Raw genomic sequence first — 20,634 nt, 5'->3', positions numbered from 1 at the left:
GCAGGTCCCTGGAGTGGCATCTGGAGCCCTCTCTGTCTGGCATCGTCTTCCTGGGTCTGTCCCACCACGTCACCTGTGCCTCTTGCCTTTCTCCAACTGTTCATTCATTCGGTGTTTTAACGCCTATTCTCCAGGCACCTCCACACACTCCCAGCCCCACCCCCAAGCCCCCATGATCACCCACAGTGCTGGGCGCCCCACATCCACACTCCTTTCCATTCTTTTATTTTTGTAGTAAACTCTCTGGAGGTGGCTGTTGGGGTCATGGGGAGCTGGTGGGGAGGGGGGCCCTCCTGGGTGGGGGCTGGGGGCGGGGTTATTGCTCTGAGCTCCCTGTCCCCAGGGGGCCTGTGTGGGGTGGGTGTCAGGACTGGGGCCGGCACAGGGGACACACGGCCACACAAACACACAGGTCACAGCGTGGGGGGGAGGGGGGAGGGGAGGCTGGGCACCATATTGCACTTCAGGAGTGGGGCCGGACAGGGACCCCCCTCAAACTGGAGCCTGGGAGGAGGCTGGAGGCCATCATGTTCCTTCCCCTCTCTGGAGGGGAAGGTGAGACCCCCAACCTGGGGTTGGAGAAGAAGACAGGGACAGCCATGTGCCCGGCCCTGGGAGGGGCCAAGGGCTGAGCCCCAGCCTCTGGCAGGACATCGAGGGCAGACCAGACGAAGGAAGAGGCTGCACGGGTGGTAGCCCTGGTCCCTGCCCCGGCAGAATCCATCACCCCATGCCGGCTCAGCTGCCAACTCCCCCTTTGCCCATCTTGGACTTGGGGGGCACGGGGAGGCCCTCGTCGCCCTCACTGTCAGAGCTGCAGCCGCTGACATCCGTGATCTCCAGCTCCGAGTCGCTGTCCTCCTTCCCGCCCAGAGCAGCCTCTGGACCCCCAGCCCCTGGCAGTGCCAGGCGAGGGGCTGCTGCCAGGCCCGAGGGGCGCTCGGGGCCCAGGCCCTCCCCCGTGGCAGCCAGGAGAGGTGTGGTTGTGGGGCCTCCCCCTGCCCCTGCCGAGGGCAGGTGGCCCAGGGAGCTGGCCAGAGGGTTGGGGTAGAAGTGGGGGGGATAGAGAGAAGGAGGCAGCTTGGGGAAGGGGCCGGCGAGGTAGGGGTTAAAGTTCCAGGGGTACTCCGGGAAAGCTCGGCTGTAAGGACCCAGCAAGCCCGGGGGCTTGGAGTAGCTGGTGGCACCTGGAGGGCACAGGGGCTGCGTCAGGCTGGGCCACTGCTCCTCCGTTGGACCTTAGTGAAGGGTGCCACCACCCTACTGTATTGCGCCTACACAGTTCTCCCCTCCCAGGCAGCATCCACCCACCCTCGAAAGGCTCCCCCCATCCTCACCTCCCCCACTCAACCTATTCCTTTAGTGCCCCTGAAAGCCTTTCTCCCAGCCTGTCCCCCTTCCCAGTTTCCCTCCTCACTGCCTCCCCTTGAATCCTCTGGCTTTTAAACACACACAGGAGCAGCCTTGCCCCAGGCCTTCCTGCATCCTGTCTCTGTTTTTGCTCATCCTCTTCCTTCAAACACAGGCAGCATCCCCTTAACCCAGCACCCCTGCACCCCCCGGGGCCCTTACCGGAGCCCAGGAATGGGAAAGGACTGTCCAGACGCAGTTTGTCCGTCTCAGGGGTGAACAGGGGCGCCCGGGCCCCTGGCTCTCCCAAGCGTGGGGCAGAGAACAGGGTCTGCAGGGTCTGGCGAGGGAGGTGGTACTGCTCAGACTGGCCACCCCCTCTCCAAGGGGTCCATGGCTGAGGAGACATCAAATGCCTCGATTCTGGGACCCCAGCATCCTAACTCACCTCTGGGGTGAGGGGAGGAGCATCTGGCCCAGGTCCCCCCGCAAAGGGACTGGGAGTCAGCAAGAGTGGGGATCCCGTGGTGGCTGCTGCCACATCCAACAGTGGGTAGTTGACAAGCACAACTTTGCTGAAGTTGAACTTGTAGGTGAACCTCTTCCCTTTGGTCTTGTGGAGAATCCTCTTGTTGTAGTAGTAGCTGTGGGGAGAGGGAGAATTGGGGGGGGAGGGGTAAAGGGGAAGCCCTGAGCCCATGCTGTGCCAGCCACAGAGCATAACAATTGGGGAAACTGAGGCTCATAGAGGTCCCTTGACCAAGGTCCCAGGGCCAGGGAGGGGTGAGTGAGGCAGGGGTTGGGGTCCTGACCTGTGTGGCTCCAAAGCCCAGACCGTAGGTGCTTCCTCCTTGCCTGCCTTCCACTAACAGAAATGCTTACACTTGTGCAGAGTCCTGCATGCGAGCCAATGGGATTCTGACCCCCGGAAGTGGTGGAAAAGCCCCCAGGGGGCGGGGGCCCAGAGGGACAGTGTGGGGAGAAGGGGCAAGGCGGGCATGCAGGCCACAGCCCTCCTCACCGCAGGGCCCGGCTCAGCTTGTCGTAGTTCATGTGGGGCTTGCACTTGCGGACGCCCCAGAGCCGGGCCACCTCATCCGGGTCCTTGATGACGAATTCCCCGTAGTCCCCCTGCCAGGCGATGACCCCCTGGTACTCCTCCTTCCGCAGCAGCTCCAGGATAAAGTGCCACAGCTGGATCTGCCTCGAGCCAGGGGACGACTCGGGCTTGTAGGCCCAATCCGGGAAGGCAAACCCTGAGAAACAGAGGCAAGGGAGTGGCCCCTGCTTGGAACCCAGAAGGCACCCAGCCCTCACCCTGCTCCCGGTCTCTGATGAGCAACTGCCCAGGCTCAGGCATTCCCACTCTCCAGACCCCACTTGGTGTCTAGTCCCCAAATTGTCCAACAAGTGGGCGAGAACTCAGGGGACCTTAAGTTGGCACTTCCAGCCTGATTCCCCTATCTAGGTACAACTTCCAGGTTCAGTGTCCTGGAGTGGAGGGTGGGATAGGCCAGTTTTCTCCATCCTTGACTGTGTGAAACTGGGAAGGGCACCCCCTCCAGAGTGTTACCCATTCTCTCCGTTGCCCCCCACCCGTGCCAGCCCTGGGAGGTGCTGGTCCTGAATTGTCCTTGATTCCTGCTGTCTCCCTTCCTCCCTGTGCCTTGCCCCTGCTCCATCTCCCCGCCCCCCCCAAAAGCCCCTGCCGGCTGACCCCACCTTGGCACATCCAGGCTGGGCCTGTGCGCACACATCTGAGCATCTGTCCATGTATGCCTTTCACGTCCCCGTGTCGCCTCACTATGTCAGAGAGCAGTGTGTGTATGCAGACATGACACACAGGTGACACAGACATACACTCACCCTCAAGGGACACCCAGCTACACCTGGGACACAGATGCACTGGACTAGCACACTCCTGCTGGGGCACAACACACTATACATAAGGTACCACCAAGATGGACATGCCACACACCCCACATTGTACACCCCATCCCAACACAAAATTATACATCTCAGGTCCCTCGGGACTGGGTTCCACTACAACACAACCATGACCAGAAATACACAGGACCCCAAATTGAGACACACTGTGGTAGAAACGGTGAGTCAGCATCAAGACCCACATGTCAACCTGACAGACACGCGCAGGGTGACACCATGACAGAACAGCCTCCCAAGTCCCCCCAACCATACACACACACACACACACACACACACACACACACACACACACACACACAGAGGCACCACTTTCTAACACGCCTCACTCAGCATTACACGTGTCACTTTCATGGTGTCCTGCCCCTTGTTGTCCAAATACACCCAGAAGTTGGGTGGAAATGGGATATGCTTGCCCGCCCCTAAATCTCACCTCCCATCCAGAAAGCCCAAGCCCTGGGTCCCACCTCTGTGTTCATTCCTGTGCCACATCTCCTATCCCCTCTCCCCTCCTCAGAGACCCCAGATCTAGGCATGAAAACAAGGCAGAACTGGTCTATAAAGAGTTAAGAGCGTGCAACAAAGGGGAGGAGGTTGGGGAGGGAGGCACACTGAGCTGTGCTGCTGCTGTGTGATCCCCCCTGCAGTTCCTTGCCCTCTCTGGCTAATTAGGATTTCAGGGGTGGGCAGCCAGGAAGAGCAAGGTCCGGCCCAGGCTGCCTGGAGTATAAATGTGGGTGCTAACGCCTCCCTGCATGAGGCTGGGGAAGGCCAGGCAGTTTCCTCCCTGATGGGAGAATTTTCTCCCAACTCCATTTCAGATCCTCAGATGACAGGGCCCAATCAACTCAGGAGCTCTGGCCCATTCCATACCCAGAACACAAACATGTCCCAGTGGGGAAACGACTATCACAGACACACCCACAAGACCCCAAAGATGACAATGTGCCACTAGCCATACACACAACCCAACCTGGAAACACCACGGGATGTCCTCAAATGTGTTGTGCTAACCTAGAGAGAGTACCCCAACCTTAGCAGAAAGACACAAATTGTGACAGACAGCCCCCACTCACACTCAGTGACACAGATGTGAGAAACACACACACACACCCCAACACAGACACAGCCCCCTACATAGCACCAAGACTCCGTTCTGAATGCTACACACCATGCAACAGACCAGTAAGGAGAAGGCGAAGGCTCTTCGCCTCACTGAGGCAGGTTCACACTCGGCGAGCTGGCAGACACCCCCCAATCTAACATGTAGACACACTAGACATCCCAAAGAAAGACAACGCAGCCCAGAGACACTAAGGTAGCCTTGATATACATGTACGAGCAGGCACACTAGCTCGCACAAAGACAGACAGTATGCGCAGATACACTCATACTCTCCCAGTGTGACCCCTTCTTCCAGAAACACTCAGGTGTGACACAGGGACATACTCCAAGACCTCAAATAACCAGGCACAAAGTCTCAGTACACACACACACACACACACACACACACACACACACACACACACACAGCCCATCCGTAGGGCATGTGACTTGGACTCAAATGCACATCCAAGTCAGTCTTACTGTCCACATCCCCAGCTCTGAGCATCCACTTCTGAGCGAGCCGTCCTCTCTCCCAGAGCTCCGGCTGGCTGGGCTGTGACTCCATGTCCCCCTGCCTGGGTAGTCCCGTCTGTCCATTTGTCCACCAGCTCCAGGCCTACTACCTCATCTGGTCCCCGTCCCTGCTCCAACAGTGCCTGTCTGTCTCTAGTTCCCCTGCTTCTCTTTGCCCGCAGGTCCTGGGTGGGAGCAGGCTGAGATGTGCACGGCAGAGATCCCAGGACCTCAGGCCCCTGGATCCTTGTGCTCTTGGACCTCAAGACCTCACCCACCCTCCAAAAGACCCTCATGTCCCAGCAGGCAGGTGGCAGGGACATCTGGCTGTGAAGTTTTTAGCCAAGTTTTTCATTAAGGGGACTCGGACAGAGACCTGGGAGGTAGCGGGAGGAGAGTAAGAGATCAGAGAGGAGGGGCAGGCTGGGAAGGCCCGAGGGCTGGGGGAAGGGAGGGTCTAGGTCAGTTACCAGGGGTCCAGAGAGCCGGCAGGGCAGGTGGGGTGAAGAGAAGGTCGGAGACGCAGCTACAGTCCATGGTGGAGCTGGCCCTGCAGAGATGCCGGGACAGACATGCGGGGACAGACACGCAGGCACAGGATGGGGCAGGCGGGAGAGACAGACAGCAGTCAGCGGGGACAGGCGCTGCCCAGACCCTGCCCAGCCTGAGGCCCACCACCCTCTCTTCCCACATCGCACCCTGACACCCCTTTGCCCCCTTGTGCCCATCTCTCCCAGTCCCTCTCCCGGCCCTGTGTCACCGAGCCGTCCCTCCCAGCCACTCCTGGGCAGCCTCCCCCTTACTCTGTGCCTCGATCACTAAGCACCAGGGCGCTCCCAGCCTCGCTCCTCGCTCCTCCCGCCCCGCCGCATCTCTGCCACTGTCTCTCCATCCCCGTCCCGCACCTAACCTCTCGCTCCGTCTCTGCGTCTCTGGGTCTCCCTCTGTTCTCTCTGTGGCTGCCCCAGGTTTATCTCACTCCGAACCTCTCCCCGACCCCTGGACCCCCGGCTGAACCCCTGGGCTGGCCACGCAGCAGCCCGGCGCTCTCATCTGTGTGCCCAGAGCTGGCCAGAACCAGCCGCCCGCCCAAAGGGCTGGGAGAGGACAGGCCCAGCGCCAGCCCTCCACCCACCCACCCTCAGAGCAGCCCCCAGCGCCTACATGTGCGCTCCCACAGACACCCCTCTTTCAACCTGCAGCTCACCCTGTACATCCCTGCCACTTGGACCTGCCTCCTCGTCTCACACACCCCTTTCCCCTTAGATCTGCCTCCCTCAAACAGCCCCCCTCAGACACTCCCCTTAAATCTGCCTCTCCCCCAGACAGCCCCCCTCAGACACCCTTTCCCCTTGGATCTGCCTCTGCTTTCAGACACCTTTTTCCCCTTAGCTACACCTCCCCTCCCAGATAGGTCCTCCCTCTCAGACCTCCACTCCCTCAGACACCCCTCTCCTAAGATGCCCCATCCCCTCCTTGCCCTGTCTCTCAGATCTTTTCCCTTTTCTGACAGCCCCTCCCCATCAGATACCCCTGCACCCCAGACACCACCCTCAGACACCTACACCCTTAGATATTTGCTCCTCTCAGACACCCACCCCAGCCACCCCTCCCTGAGATACTTCAGCCTCTCATACTCTTAAATATACCATTCCTCTCAGACACCCTGCTGCTCCCCAAAGATCTCACAGATCCCTCAGAAACCCACAGACACTCTGTCCCCCCATAAACCCCATATCACCCCTTGGAAACCTGACAAGACTTGCCAGATAGCCCATTTCCTCCCAGACTTGTCCAGTCTCCCACAGACACCTTCACCCCCAACCTCTACCAGCCATGTCTACTGAGGTCCCTCTCACACACTCCCCTCCAGCACTCAAGTCCCTCTGGGGGGCAGCCCCTCCCCCACCCCATCTGCCTCCTCAAGGTCTCCCTCTATTTCCACACCCCCATCTCACCAACTTTCTCTGCTGATCTCCCTCCCTGTCTCTCTTTATCTCTGTCTGTCTCCTCGTATGCTCTCTCTTTTCCTTTCTGTCTCCTCTCACTATCGCTCCCATTTTTCCGTCTCTCTTCTTTCTCATTCTTCTCTCCCCTCAACCTGGGGTGCTTCTCTCCCCATCTCTGTGGCCCTCTGTCTCTCACCACCTCTCTCCTTCTCTCTCCCTCCATCACTCAATCTCTTTTCCTTTTTCAGTCTTCTACGCCCACCACCCCATCTCTTTCCCACATCTGTCTCTTCCTGTCTTCCCCATCCCTTCTCCTGTCTCTCTCTCCCCATCTCCCCTGTTTTTCCATCTCTCAGTCTCTCTCGCTCCCTCTCTCTCCCCCATCTGTCTCTTCCTCCTTCTCTCTGTGTCTTTCTAACTCTCCCACTTCTGTGTCTCTCTGCCCCCACCCGGCCCCATCTCTGTCTCGTCTCTCTCTTCATCTCCCTCCCATCTCCCCATCTCTCTCCATCACCCGGACTCCTCCGCACCTCTCCCCGTCCACCTCACCCACCTCCCCGGCTCTCTCTCTGCCTCTCCGGGTCCCCTCCCTCCTTCCTCCGCCTCTGTCCCCCCCCCCATTGGCCTCTCTCATTTCCGTGTTGGTTTTGATTTCTCTTCCCGATGCTTTCAACTCCCCGCCGCCTCCTCCGGACACGTTATAACGAGGAGCCGTGGGATCGGCGCTCCGGGCCCTGCTCCCACGCTCCCCCCGCCGTCTCTCACATACGTCTCTGCTGTCTCTCGGTCTCTGCCTGCCACTTCTCCCATCTCTGTCCCCTCAGGCCCACGGGGACGGGGTCCCTGCCTCCTCCTTCCATTCTGCCCCATTCCCTGCATTTCTACCCTGACTGTCCTGGTTTGCAGCCCCATGCCTGTGTCTCTGGGTCCCCCCATCTCTCTGTCTCTGGGTCCCTATCTCTTCACACCACTCTGCTCTCTGCTTTTATGTCTCTGGGTCTCTGTGTCTCTCCGCCCCACATTCCTGTCTCCTTGTCTCTCTGTCTCTGTCTCTACGTCTCCGTGTCTCTGTTTCAGTCCCAGTGTCCGTCTCTTGGGGTCCCTTTGATCTTGCCCTGCCCCTAGCACCCCTCTGGCCCCATTGATCGCTGATCGACCCGATGGAGGGAGCAGGCCTTCGGGCCAATCTGTGTGCAGGGCGGGCAGGCGGTAGGACAGCCGTACAGACTGACGGACAGACAGCTGGCCCCAGCTCGGGTGGCTTTGGAGGGGGAGCTGCTGCACCCCCCACGGCTCCCCGCCGGCCGCGGTGCGGATGGGGACTCCGGGCAAGCTTTAATTTTTAATTTTATTTTGCTTCCTCCACCCCCCCCACCCCCCATCTCCACCGCCCGCAGCCATGGCACTGAATGTGTATGCGCGTGTGTGTGTGTGTGTGCACACAGCAGTGTGGAGAAGGGCTGGGCCGGCTGAGGCTGCCTCCCTCCCCTCCCTGCCAACCAGTTACATAAATCCACACACCAATTCAGGCACACACACCACACTGTCACACAACATGTCAACAGACACATGTCAACACAGCAACACATACCACACTGTCACACAACACATCACACACAGGTCAACAAAGTGACACACACCACTGTCACACACAACACATCACAAAGATGTGCGATGCATGCGTCAACAAAATCATACATGCCAAGACTGTCACAACCAACACACATCACACAGGCCCACACAGCAACCCGGGCATACATACCAACATATCAAACACAACACACCAACATGTTTGTCAAAACAGTCACACACACATCATGGTCACAGACATTCACACAGAAACATAGACACACAATTATACACAGGTACACCCACAAGACACACATCAATTCAGTCCCACAACCACAAATCATAGACACACATTAACAGAGACACATAATCACACAACGAGGTTCGCAATCAGTGCAGACACACAGACCTACAAGCACACAGTGGCACAGTGCCACACAGTAACAGAGACATACCCAGTCACCCAGACACACGCACCAGCACAACCAAGCCAGTCACACACAGGTGACACAAAAGCACAGAGTCACACAGACAAGCACTAACTAGAGACCCTGCATGCACATGTGATCTGGCATGCATGGAGAGAGATGCACACACCACCCCAACACACACACACACACAACACACACGGACTAGCCCAAACAGCAGCACACTCACACACACAGGCCATCTGGGTGAGAGGCTGGGTCAAGATGTGGGTGGGCGCTCAGAGGTAAAGCCACCAGGGGCCCCGCTGCTCGTGCCACCATCTGCCCAGCTGTCTGACTGTCCATCCACCCATCCACCCTTCTCGAGCATGTCTCTGCATGTGCGTGCATGCATGTGTGAGGGGTGCACTGTCTCAGGCCTGCTTCTGCTGCTGTCTCTCTAGAGACAGGTCTCCCGGCCTCTCTCAGGCCTCGCTGGGTGTTAGTGTCTTTCTCTCTCTCGCTGAGGGTCTTTGTGGCTCCATCTCTCTGTCTGCCTCTATCTCCAAATCTCTCCAAATCTCTGAATGTCTCTGTTCCTTGTCTCTGTCTCTGGGTGTCTCTGCCTCTCTCTGTCTCTCCAGGCATCTCTCTTTGCCTCCCATCATCCTGGCCCCTTGGGCTGGGGTTTAACCAGTTGTTTTGATTTCTCTAAGCTGCTCCGGCCGCCTCAGGAGCTGCCTCGGGCCTCACACCCCCACCCAGCCCCTTCATCCCTCACCCAGCCCCCCCCCCACCTCCCCTTAACACAATCTGCACAAGTGGAATGAAAATTGATTTTTTTTTTAAATTTCATATCTTCTCCAGGGCTCTGTCTAAAGAGGAGAGAGACGCGGCCCAAGACCCTTCTCCCTCCGCTGCCCCCACCCACACATACACACCAATAGGCACACACATCACACCCAGACACACACTCACACATACACCCCGACACTCTGCCTGCACCCACCCTGAGGACACACCCCTCCCTACGCCACACACCCATGTAGGACACATCCATACACACAGTAGAGACACACAGCGAACTCCCTACACACACACTCACTCTGGACATCCACCAGTAGGCACACTTTACACACCACACACAGCTCGGCTGCCTGCTATCACACACTATACATGCACAAGCTCACACTCACACCTGTCCACATAGATTATGTCCGCGTCCATGTGTACACAAACCCAGGTTCAGGGATCATCCCACCACAGGCACCCAGGAGACCCCATGACTGTCCCAGGGAGGACGGGGTCAGGAAGGTGACAAGGGCCTTCCTGCCAGGACTTGCCCTCCAGCCCCCGAGGTCACCCCCACTCCTACCCTTGCCCATGTCAACCAAATGCTCTGGCCTGACCCTGGGTGAGGGTGTCTCTGTGCCTGGGGTACATGTGTGTGCGCATACACATGCACACACACACGCCCCTCACTACTTCTCTCGTGGCTGCACACTGTCATCTCCACAACAGCCTGGCTCATTTGAGAGCCGGCTCATCCCCACACGGGCACACAGAACACACAGAAACATCAAACACACATGTGTACTCACACGCCATCACAGAGACACAGCCTCACACATCACAGGGCATCAGTTCACACAAGGAATATACACATGCGCCACTCAACAGTTACAAATAAATACACACACACACACACACACACACACACACACAGAGCCTTCAACACTCTTTAGGGCTGGTCACACATAGTATCATTCACTCGGTTCTTATGAACTGACACTTCTTGTCCAGCCTGTTACATTCAGCTTCCCAAAATGACTACACACATGCACACAAACACACACATACATACAAAACACTGATCCCAGACTCAGACACAAGCCCACAGGCTCAGAGACACAACAACCCCTTAACACAAACGCATTGCTAAATAAGCTCACACAGCCAGTCTCTGATGCAGATTTGGGGGATCTTGTGACCTTGTCCCAAGGCTATTCCTCACACCCACCTTCAATAGCCCAGCTCCTGGGGTCCTACCGGGGTGACACTCACTCGGTCCTCCCAGCCTGTCTCCCTTGGACAAAGCCTTCTCGTCTCCTGGCCCTCAGAGATGTGGGCTGTCCTGTCCTGGTCACTTAGCCACACTGCGTGGCCACCTGACTCAGGAACTCCAGACATGGCACAATTTCAGAGTTTGGACACTCACCAGACAGTCACAGTGAATTCCACACCCAAGTCACACACATGTTCACAAACATGACACACGTGGCTTTGCTCAGCTCCCCGGTTTCAGGCACCCACACTTAGTCACCTGTGCATAGGAACACACACAACTCCACATGTCACATTCACATATGCTGCAACACAAGTTACACAGTCACGGAAAGACAGCCAAGATCCCTCCATACACACACCGTGTCACATATCACACACACACACACACACACACACACACACACACACACACACACACATGAACCTTTGCAGAAGCTGCATTATGCAAGACAGAGGGACAGACTGGCAGACAGACGGGGCTCAGACTCCCAGCCTGAAGATGTCTCTGACACCAGTTTGGGGTGGTTAAGAGGCGTCAAGCCAGGGCAGGAATGGAGACCTCACACCCCCACCCCAACTCTCCGCTTCTCTCCCTCTAGCTGGCATCTCTGTCTGGGGCCATGTGTCTCTCTGGGTCTCTGTCTCTCTCCCTGAGTCCCAGTCTCTGCACGGATGTCCCTGGGGCTGCGGCCAGCATGCGGAACGGTTTCAGTGGGGGGTGGCGAGAGAGCGTCCCCAGGGAAGTGGGAGCCGCAGTGCCACGCACCCCGCCTACCAAACAGCGCTGGGAGAGGGGAGAGGGAGAACAGAGGCGAAACTGCTATGCGGACCCAGAGCTCAGGCTGCTCCCCCAACCCCTGTGGGGGTCCTGCACCTCTTTCCAGAGACACAGGGAGATGGAGGAAGTGCGGGGGTGGGAGGGGGACAGAGAGAAGGAGAGACACCCAGAGAGGAGCAGAGACAGAGAGAGGGAGACAGAGAGACAGGGAGAGACAGAGAAGAGGCAGAGACACAGAGAGAGGGGCAGGGACAGAGATGGGGAGAGACAGAGAGAGAAGGACAGAGACAAAGGGAGGAGGGGGGGGACAGAGACACAAAGAGGGAGAGAGACAGAGAAATAGAGTGAGAGACAGAGAGTGGGCAGAGACAGAAGAGAGCTCCAAGTTAGGGAAACCCGGAAAAGGTGAGTGAGTCAGAGAGGCCTGGCAAAGTGAATTAAAGAGCTGGAGGTCAAGGGGAGAGCCGCTGGAGAAGAGACCCTGGGTCAGGGAAAAGGACAGGAGGGGGCAGAGATGCGTAAAATTGAGGGATTAGGGCAGAAGCAAAGGAATGGATGAGGGAGAGCCTGACACTGCAGGGTGGAGGTGGCAGCAATGGGAAAGGCCTGAGAGTCCGGCAGGCACGGGCTGATCGCCAGTGTGGGTTCAGGGCCACTGCAATGCCCACCTCAGCCCTTCAGCAGTCCCGGGGGGTCAGCTCAGGACTAACCACACCAACTCCAAAACCGGCCCCTCCCCCTCCTCCTCACCTCCACCTGGCCCCATCCCCACACGGCAACCTGCCTCATCCAGAAGCCCAACCTCTTCCCAAGGCAAGTCTTTCCTCAAGTCCAGCTCCCTCCCCATCTCATCCCCACACCCCTGGCCTTGCCTGGCTGCCTTGGCTGGACCTTCTGGCCCCAAGCTTTCCACCAGAGAGACAGCGACAGCCATGCACTTGGCCGGAACAGCCAAGGGGCAGGGGTGCTGTGGACACTGTTCATGGGGCTTGGCGCCCCAAGTGTGTGCTCAGGAACTACTGTTTACATGGAATTCAGATGAAACGGAGCAAAGGAGGGAAACAGAGACAGAGTGATGGTGAGTCAAAGGGACAGAAAGCCAGGAACCGAGGGACAGAGATGGAGGTGGGCCAGCAAGACCTGGAGTCACTGGGCAGAGAGACAGAGATGGAGAAAGAGAGGAATGGAGTAGAGAACCAGAGGGACAGGAGGGCAGAGGGACAGATAGATGGGGGACTGAGGCACAGAAACAGAGAGGGACAGGGAACTAAATGGACAAGGAAATGGGCTCAAAAATTGGGAAGAGGTAGGCGACTAAGGGTCAGAGAAAATGAGGATCAGATACACGGGGTCAAAGGCCCAGGAAGGCAAACATGAGGGGAAAAGTAGGCAGTGAGGTGGGGAGAGACACAGGGGGACAGGGAAACAGGAGACAGAGGGCAGGACCTGAGTGCTCGGGGCCAGGTGTGGGGCCTGGGCAGGCTGGAGCTGGGTGCCTGGGCTGCAGGGATCCCACAAGGGCCAGAGAAGGGCCTGGGTCCAGGGGGCTGGGGGACGCTCGGGGCTCCAGGGGCATCGCACGGTGCTAATTCAGCGCCATCGATCAGATGGGATGAGAGCAATAAATTATTGTGACAAGATGCAATCCTGGCCCGCGCACTGCCGCCGAGCAGATCGATCCCTGTCCCCAGCTCCACACCGGGTCCCATGCCCAGGCTTCGGCCAGGACGCCTCTGCCCACCTCTCTCTCCGTTCCCCCCACGACACACACTGACAGCCAGGTGGGGCAGCAGCCCTTGGGAAGAGACAGAAAGAGAGAGGGATCCACAGATGGAAGATTAGCCCCTGTCTGTTCTGGGTCCTCTCGCTGCCCTCAGCATCCCATCCTGACCATGACCTGGGAGGTAGCACTGTCATGACACCCATTTCACAGATGTGGAAACTGAGGCTCAGACAGGGAAAGTAACTTGGCCAAAGTTTCACAGGGGTGAGTGGTGATGCCTGGACTTAAATGGGGGTCAGTATGACTTCAAGCCCCCCAATATTTGCCCTGTCAGAGGAGAGAACAAGAGACAGAGAAGAAGAGGTAGGAGATGAATAGATAAATGATAGATAGATAGATAGATAGATAGATAGATAGATAGATAGATAGGAATAAAGAGAGAGGGAGGAGGATGAGACAGACAGAGACTGCAGGACACAGAGAAACAGAGTCGAAAGCTATAAAGAGATATGGAGACATACAGAGACAGCGAGAAAGAGAAATGGAGAAACACAGACAACAAAAAGATAGGCGGGGAGGAAAAGAGACAAAGAGAGATAAAGTGACAGAGACACAGAAAGAGATAAAAAGACTCAGGTTCAGAGATAGGCAGCGGGGGAGATGGGCAGATGGAGGCAGAGATGAGACAGGAAGGGAATACAGGTAGGATGGGCACACAGGAAACATGGGTGAGCGGGGAAAGAGGTGCCTGTAGAGATGGGTGATTCCGGAGACCTAGGTGTGTCTGGGGAGACACATGTGTGTTGGCAGGAGGCTCTGCTGGCTCTAGGCGTCTGGGGGGCAGGTGGGAATGAGCACGCGAATGACAAGCTTGACCAGGAGAGCACAGTCAGGCAGTGGCTGGGCGTGACAGCAGGAGGCAGGGCACGTCTCAGGGCAGGAGTGGAGGGAGAAATGGAGAAGTAAGTGTGGCCTAAGTGATGAGGTGGGCAGATAGATGAGTCTGTGGAGGAAGGAGGTCACCTGCTAGGCAGGGATGGGAGGACACCTAGATGACAAGTCAGATGGCCTGTTTGACGCAAATCTCCAGTATCTACCAGTTTCTAAGACCTCCAAGAAATGACTCCATTTTGCTGGGCTCTGTTTCCTTCTCTGTAAAATGGGGATAAGAGTAAGTACCTGCCTCATAAGGGTCTCATGAGGATGAAATGAGCTGTTGGATCTGAAGAACTGAGAACAGTGCCTGTCACAGAGAAGGTATAATGAGCGGTAGCTGGGAAGACGTTATGAGTAGATGCTACTCAAGGAGTGACCCGTGGACCAGCAGCATCACCTGGACCTTGTTAGAAATGCAGAGCTCAGACGATAGGGATTCTTTCTGTGCCACGCGGCAGGCAGGTGTGTGACGGCTGGAGAGAGGTGTGACATGTTTAACAAATGCTACAGGTGTTACTTAGACTCACCAAGAAAGGTGTTCCCTGAGGACATAGATGGCTGGTGACATGTTCTATGATAAAGGACAGATATTTCCAGAGGGGAGCAGGCTGGAGATGGGTGTGAGGGATCTGAAGGTTTGGCGATAAAGGTATGGGGTGACAGGTTGCATGAGCAGGTAGTGAAGATGAGCATAGCTGAGACAAGGTGGTTGAGGGTACACAAGGCTTGGAAAAGCTATGCAAGGACAAGGGTTACGTGAATATCAGGAGGAGGAGAAGGACAGAGGGGGACCCAGTGCTGGGAGTCAGGTGCACATCTGTGGGGCAGGAGTGTGGCCAGAAGTAGGTGTTCCCTTTGGGGACAGGACGGGGAGGCCAGGGCTATGGCAGAGACCTGGGTGAAGGTATGTGAAGCAGAAAGAGGTTAAGAAGGGCAGTGTGGATGTCTCAGTACCTGTTTGCTGAAGAAATGAGTGAACGTGGTACCGGAGCAGGTGATGTCTGAGGTAGACAGGTAAGGAACAGGCAGGTGTGAAGAGATATTGGTATGACCTTGTGCAGCAAGGAAAAAGAAAGTGAGGAACATGAGATATTAAGCAGGTGGGAAAAGAAGAAAAATAGATAGATAGTACCTGAGGAACAGGTGTGGGGAAACAGGTATACAGGTGAGGCAGATACCAGTGGCCAAGGACAAATTCCTTGCCCAACTGTGTGTATGTGTGAAGTGGTGTTGAGTGTGGTGAGAGGCAGTGAGATAGAGAAAGGCAGAGACAGAGAGACAGTGAGGAATCAGACACAGGTGAACAGCAAATGTGCAAGTGGGACAGGTATGACTTTCAGAGGACAAGGGCTTGTAGGAGACATCATGGCAGGGGAGGGACATGAGGAAGAAGGATAGACATAGAACCCAGGGGCCAAGGCACGTTTGAGCAATCAGGTGGTGTTGGGGATAGGAGACAGATAAGGTTGGTTCATATGCTGTCTGAGATGAGTCATCTAAAATGACAACCAGAAAAAAGACAGGTATGGGGAATCAAGTGAAAGTAGGTGTATTTATGTAAAAGGATGGGAGATAGAATGTGAGGGAGGTAGGTACAGGCAGAGAGAGTGGCACGAAGCAGGTGTGTTCTCAGGTGACACATGTGTGGGAAGTGTTTCTGGAAGGACAGGTGAGAGGGTGAACAAGATTAGCATTGTAAGGGAGAAGTACAGGTGAGAGCCAGGAGGGTGGGAGAGGACAGGTGTTACCTGAGGACAAATCAGGAGGATACATGTGTGAATGCTTATGTGCAAAGGAAGGGGTATGTGTGTGTAGATATGCTTGAGGGGAGGAGGATGTGAAGAAATATAAATATGTGAGAAACAAGTGTGTTTAGAGTTTTAGGGGACAGGTGGTATGGTGCAGGTACGAGTAGGAAGTGGGGAACAAAGTAATATGAAATGAAACAAATGCAGGGATTCAGATGGAAAGGGCAGATTGTGGAGAACAGGTATTACCTGGAGGAGCAGGTAAGTGGAGATTCAGGAATAAGAGAGTATGGGCATCTTTGTGGCAGGTTTCAAGGGGACAAGTGTTACCTGGAGGGGCAAGTGAGAGGAATATCTACAGGGGCAGATGAAGGAAACAGGTGCAGAGGACAGGTGTTACCTGCAGGGCAGGTATAAGACAAATGTTACCTGGAGGTCCAGATGTGGGGAACTGAAGGGGGAACATAGCTGTGACAGGTGTGTTTATAGACAGGTGTGGGTGAAAGGTGTTACCTGAGGCCACAGGTGTGTGCAGCATGACTCTTCCGGGTGGTTTGCTGCCTCGGTTTCACTCACTCCCCTCTCCTCCCCTCCCCAGGGGTCAGTTCTGGCTCTCAGCTCTCTCCCATGGCTCCGACCCTCAGCAGGACAAGCAGTTAGCTCTGGGCTCTGCCAGGCAAGGCCTGCCGGGCAGCCGGGGCTCCTGAGGCTGCTTGGCGATGCGGAGCGCGTCTGGGCCTCGGCGGGCCGGCTGGGCGGGGGGAGCGGGCGGGGGGGCCGTTTAGCCGTGATAGATCCGCGCGCCGCTTGTCTCTTAATCTCCGGAGCGACCGATCGATTCGCTATTTCCCTTTGTTGCCAGAAAATTCGATCCTGGGCCTGGAATTAGGTCCCCGGCTTAATCTGAGCGGAAACCAGCGAGGGGGAGACAGAGACAGAGATGCTGGGAGAGACAGAGACGGAGAGATAGTGAGAGACAGAAAGGCAGAGACAGAGAGACTGAAAGAGAGATGCTGAGAAAGATACGGAGATAGGCACAGGGATTCTGAGAGATAGTCTAAGAGTTGGACCCAAAGAAATAGAGATACTGCAAGAGATAAAGAGTCAGAAAGAGACAGAGAGACAGATTCTGGGAGAGTAAGAAGTGGACACAGAGATGCTTGAAGAACAGAGACATTGAGACAGTGAGGAGAGATGCAGCCAGGGAGAAATAGTAGAGGTGGCCCAGCATGGCCCTGTGACAGTTGTGGAATGACTGGGACAGAAAAGGTGTGCGGCACACTAGGCCAGCCACCTGTCACCAGAAGGACACGGCCCCTCAAAAGTCAGGGCCAGGCCTGTACTCCCAACCCCGAGTTGTGCAGACCCCAAAATTAGCCCAAATGTCCTTCCCACAGCCCCTGTGACCCCCTCACACCAAATATCCAGATCCAAATTTATAGACCCCTCAACCTTGAACTCAAGTTCCAAATATAGGCCTCCCAGGCCCCCAAATCCACCCACACCCCCAAATATCCACACCAACCCAGTCCTGACCCCCCCAGCCCCAAACAGTCAGTTCTCAGCCCCAAATATCCAATTTCTTGGCTCTGAGTCTCCAGGTCCAAAATTTCAAGCCCTCAGTCCTGGCCTCTAAATCCCACAAGGACTCTTGCCCCAAATGTCCAGACCCACCCTCAGGAGGGCTATGCCCATTCCCAAATATTCAGACCCCACTCTATTCCGGCGCCCGTCTACCGCGCGTTCACACACTCCTTGGCCCCCTGCCCCTGCCTCGAGGGCGCACCTCTAGCCCTCCCCAGGGATGGGCGCAGCCCCACCCGCCCCCACTGCCCGGGCGGCGACCCCACCGCCTCTCCGCCTCGGGCTCCAGCCGACCCGCTCCAAAGGTCTCCCGGGAGCACTAGGGCGCCCCGGCCCCCGCCCCGGGCAGGAATCCCCGCCCCCCATCCCCGCCCCTGCGCGGCCCAACGCTCACTCACTTGCTAGGTTTGCGCATCCGCCCGGTCCCGGAGAAGTGTTTAAAGTTCGGGTCCCGTAGCCATGGCCCCCGCGGCGTCCTGGGGAGGGGTCACCGGGGCGGAGGACGGGGAGGGGGGAGATGCCCGGAGCCCCGGGGGTGGGGTGGGGAACGGACACAGCCAGAGGGGGCACGGTCAGGGAGCGGGAGTCACAGAGAGACCCGGACAGAGGGAGACCCAACACAGAGAGACAGCCAGAGACACAGAGACGGAGCCGAGCAGAGACAGGGAGATGCAGAGAGACACGGAACAGAGACGCGCAGAGAGAGACGGAGACGCGGGAAGCTGGGGGACCGAGCTGCGGGTGGGCAGCGGCGCGGCGAGCGGGGCGCGGGGCCCGGGCCGGGCCGGGCTGGGGGCACGGGGGGCGGCCTCCTGCTCTTCTTCCTCCTGCTCTTCTTCCTCCTCCTCCTCCTCCTCCTCCTCCTCTTCCTCCCCGGGCTCCTCCGCGCGCTGCGCGCCTCCCGCCCTCGCGGCCGCCGGGCCCGGCTCGGCGCGCAGATATATGGAGGCGGCGGCGGTGGCGGGCGGTGCGGGGGAGGGGGCGGGAGCGCGATCGATGGAATATAATTTTCCTCAAACTCGGAAAATAAAGTTCAGAGCTGATCAAATTTGAAAACAGATGTCGAATCGCGACTCTAAATAAGGTTCGATCCCGGGACTGAGGGAGTGGGGGTGGGGGACAGGGGGGGTGGGTGGAGAAGTGGAGAGACACCCACCTCCCCTCCCCTCTCCGCCCCTCCAGAGGAAGACTCACGCGGACACACGAACCGGACCTGGCGTGAGGTGGAGGCCAGAACCCCTGCTGGACACGCAAAACTGGACCCGGACATACGCACAGAGCCTGGATAGCAGACACACGGGCATAAGAACAAACAGGCACAAGGACACACAGGTACAGTAACACAGACAATGCAAACATACTCACACAGGACACAGCCTAATGGACACATGGACACACAACCCTCAGGGACACGCACACAGAGAAGCATATACGGAAAGGATGTATACACAGCCTGCACACACACGTCTACCCTGACACACAGCCATTCCCTAATCCACTGACCCACAAACTACACATGGGCACACACAGATCTGTGGTGACACACAGCTGCACTCCACCCATTGACACACAAACCCTCACTAACACAGGAGCCCTGGGCATGTGGACAGACACACAGATAATTACAGACAACGGAGGGCAGCAGACACACTGACACTCGCATGCCCACACAATTACAGGAGCACACACACACACCTGCAGTGACCAGGAAGGGCCCAGGTGATCTGCTCCCACGGAAATAACAAGTAAATATCCCCTGGCCTCGGGGGTCCTGAGAGCAGCAACCACCAGCCCCAGAGTTCAGCTCCCCTCCTGACTCCCTGGCCCAGCCTGACCCCACCCTCATTATCCACCCTCCTGTCCCCTCCCTAATGGCATCCCTTCACCCCTTCCCCCTCTCCCCTTCAATGCTTCGCTCCCCCATCTTTCTCCCATTCCCAAGTCAGGCTCCACCCCCAAGCCCCAAAGCCACTTTCTCAGAGGAACACCCCTGGAGTCACCTGCTTCAGGAGGGGAAAGGGTCTGGGGCAAGATAACAGTCCCTAAGAGGATATGTGGTGGCCAGGACAGCTCTGCTAGCTCTCACCAGGCGCTGAGGGGATGAAGAGGACTTCAGACAGGCTCCAGCTCCAACACAGCTCACCACTCCCTTGCACAAGTCACTACACATCCCCAGCCTCAGTTTCTTCATCTGCGAAACGGGGCAATAATAATGACTACCTCCTAGAGTTATTGGGAGGGCTAAACAGGGGGACATGGGGAGCTCACTTGGCACTGTGCCAAGTACCAAAGAACACACACTTGCTCTGAGCATTACTATTTCAATTTAAACATATTAAGAATATGAAACATTCTGCTAGAACTCACGAATCCCCTCACTGTCTCCACATGGAACGACACTTTTTCAAGGAGCCAGTAGGAAGTCCTTGCACTGCGTGTCTCTACCCCTTCATTAGGGGGTCCCTGAGACCCCTCAGGAGAGCCATGACCCTCTGGTGTCTACAGCGACCCTGACTGCCCATCGCATCCTTGAAGATAGCTTACCACCTAGATAGCCTCTGACGCTCATACCCCTTGGGTGTCTGTGACACCCACCAGACTGTGGAGAACACTCTTCCAGCACCTTCGCAGTGCATGGCTCTGAATGCCAAGGAGGGGGTTCTGGAACACACTCTGTGGGGCAGGGCTTCTCACCTGCATGCGACGCAGTTTGGGAGACAGACAACACCCTTCAGGTGGATATGACGCTCTTCAAGACAGCTAGAACACCAACTACCAACCAGAATGTATTTGGTGACCACTAACTGTGTGAAAAGGACACCTGCGAGGAGAGAAAGAACACCTTCTGAGTAGAAAGAACTCAATTGACTGTATAACATGCTTCAGTAAGATAGCACACTCTCTGGGAAGATACTGCTTATTACACTGTACACAACACCCTTCTGGAAACTAGAACATC

General features: G+C 56.7%; 1 protein-coding gene across 2 annotated transcripts; it reads right to left on the bottom strand.

Moving 5' to 3' along the window:
• Positions 1-404: 404 nt before the first annotated feature.
• On the bottom strand, positions 405-18,207 carry ERFL (ETS repressor factor like). 2 transcript variants are annotated; one of them, XM_019629024.1, is made up of 6 exons: positions 18,074-18,207; positions 5,385-5,464; positions 2,372-2,606; positions 1,799-1,994; positions 1,573-1,690; positions 405-1,187 (listed from the first exon to the last, which is right to left on the bottom strand). In XM_019629024.1, exons 1-6 carry the CDS (start codon positions 18,088-18,090, stop codon positions 739-741), a joined length of 1,095 nt encoding a protein of 364 aa, XP_019484569.1. In that variant the 5' UTR covers positions 18,091-18,207; the 3' UTR covers positions 405-738. The 2 variants fall into 2 exon arrangements, with proteins under 2 accessions (XP_019484569.1, XP_019484570.1); XM_019629025.1 differs by lacking the exons at positions 5,385-5,464; positions 18,074-18,207 and adding an exon at positions 4,882-4,915.
• Between the last annotated feature and the right edge of the window lie 2,427 nt (positions 18,208-20,634).

This window comes from Hipposideros armiger, unplaced genomic scaffold, assembly GCF_001890085.2.
Source record: "Hipposideros armiger isolate ML-2016 unplaced genomic scaffold, ASM189008v1 scaffold_824, whole genome shotgun sequence".
Classification (NCBI taxonomy): Eukaryota; Metazoa; Chordata; class Mammalia; order Chiroptera; family Hipposideridae; genus Hipposideros; species Hipposideros armiger.
The sequence above is the reverse complement of the archived record's forward strand: the minus strand, read 5'-3'. Positions and strand labels throughout refer to the sequence as shown.

What these genes read in the sequence shown, in the direction of transcription:
- ERFL (XM_019629024.1), bottom strand. An exon ending in AAGCTGAGCCGGGCCCTGCG is followed by an intron (nt 1,995 to 2,371) that starts GTGAGGAGGGCT and finishes CTCTCCCCACAG; the next exon opens with CTACTACTACAACAAGAGGA. An exon ending in CTCCTCCCCTCACCCCAGAG is followed by an intron (nt 1,691 to 1,798) that starts GTGAGTTAGGAT and finishes CTCCCTCGCCAG; the next exon opens with ACCCTGCAGACCCTGTTCTC.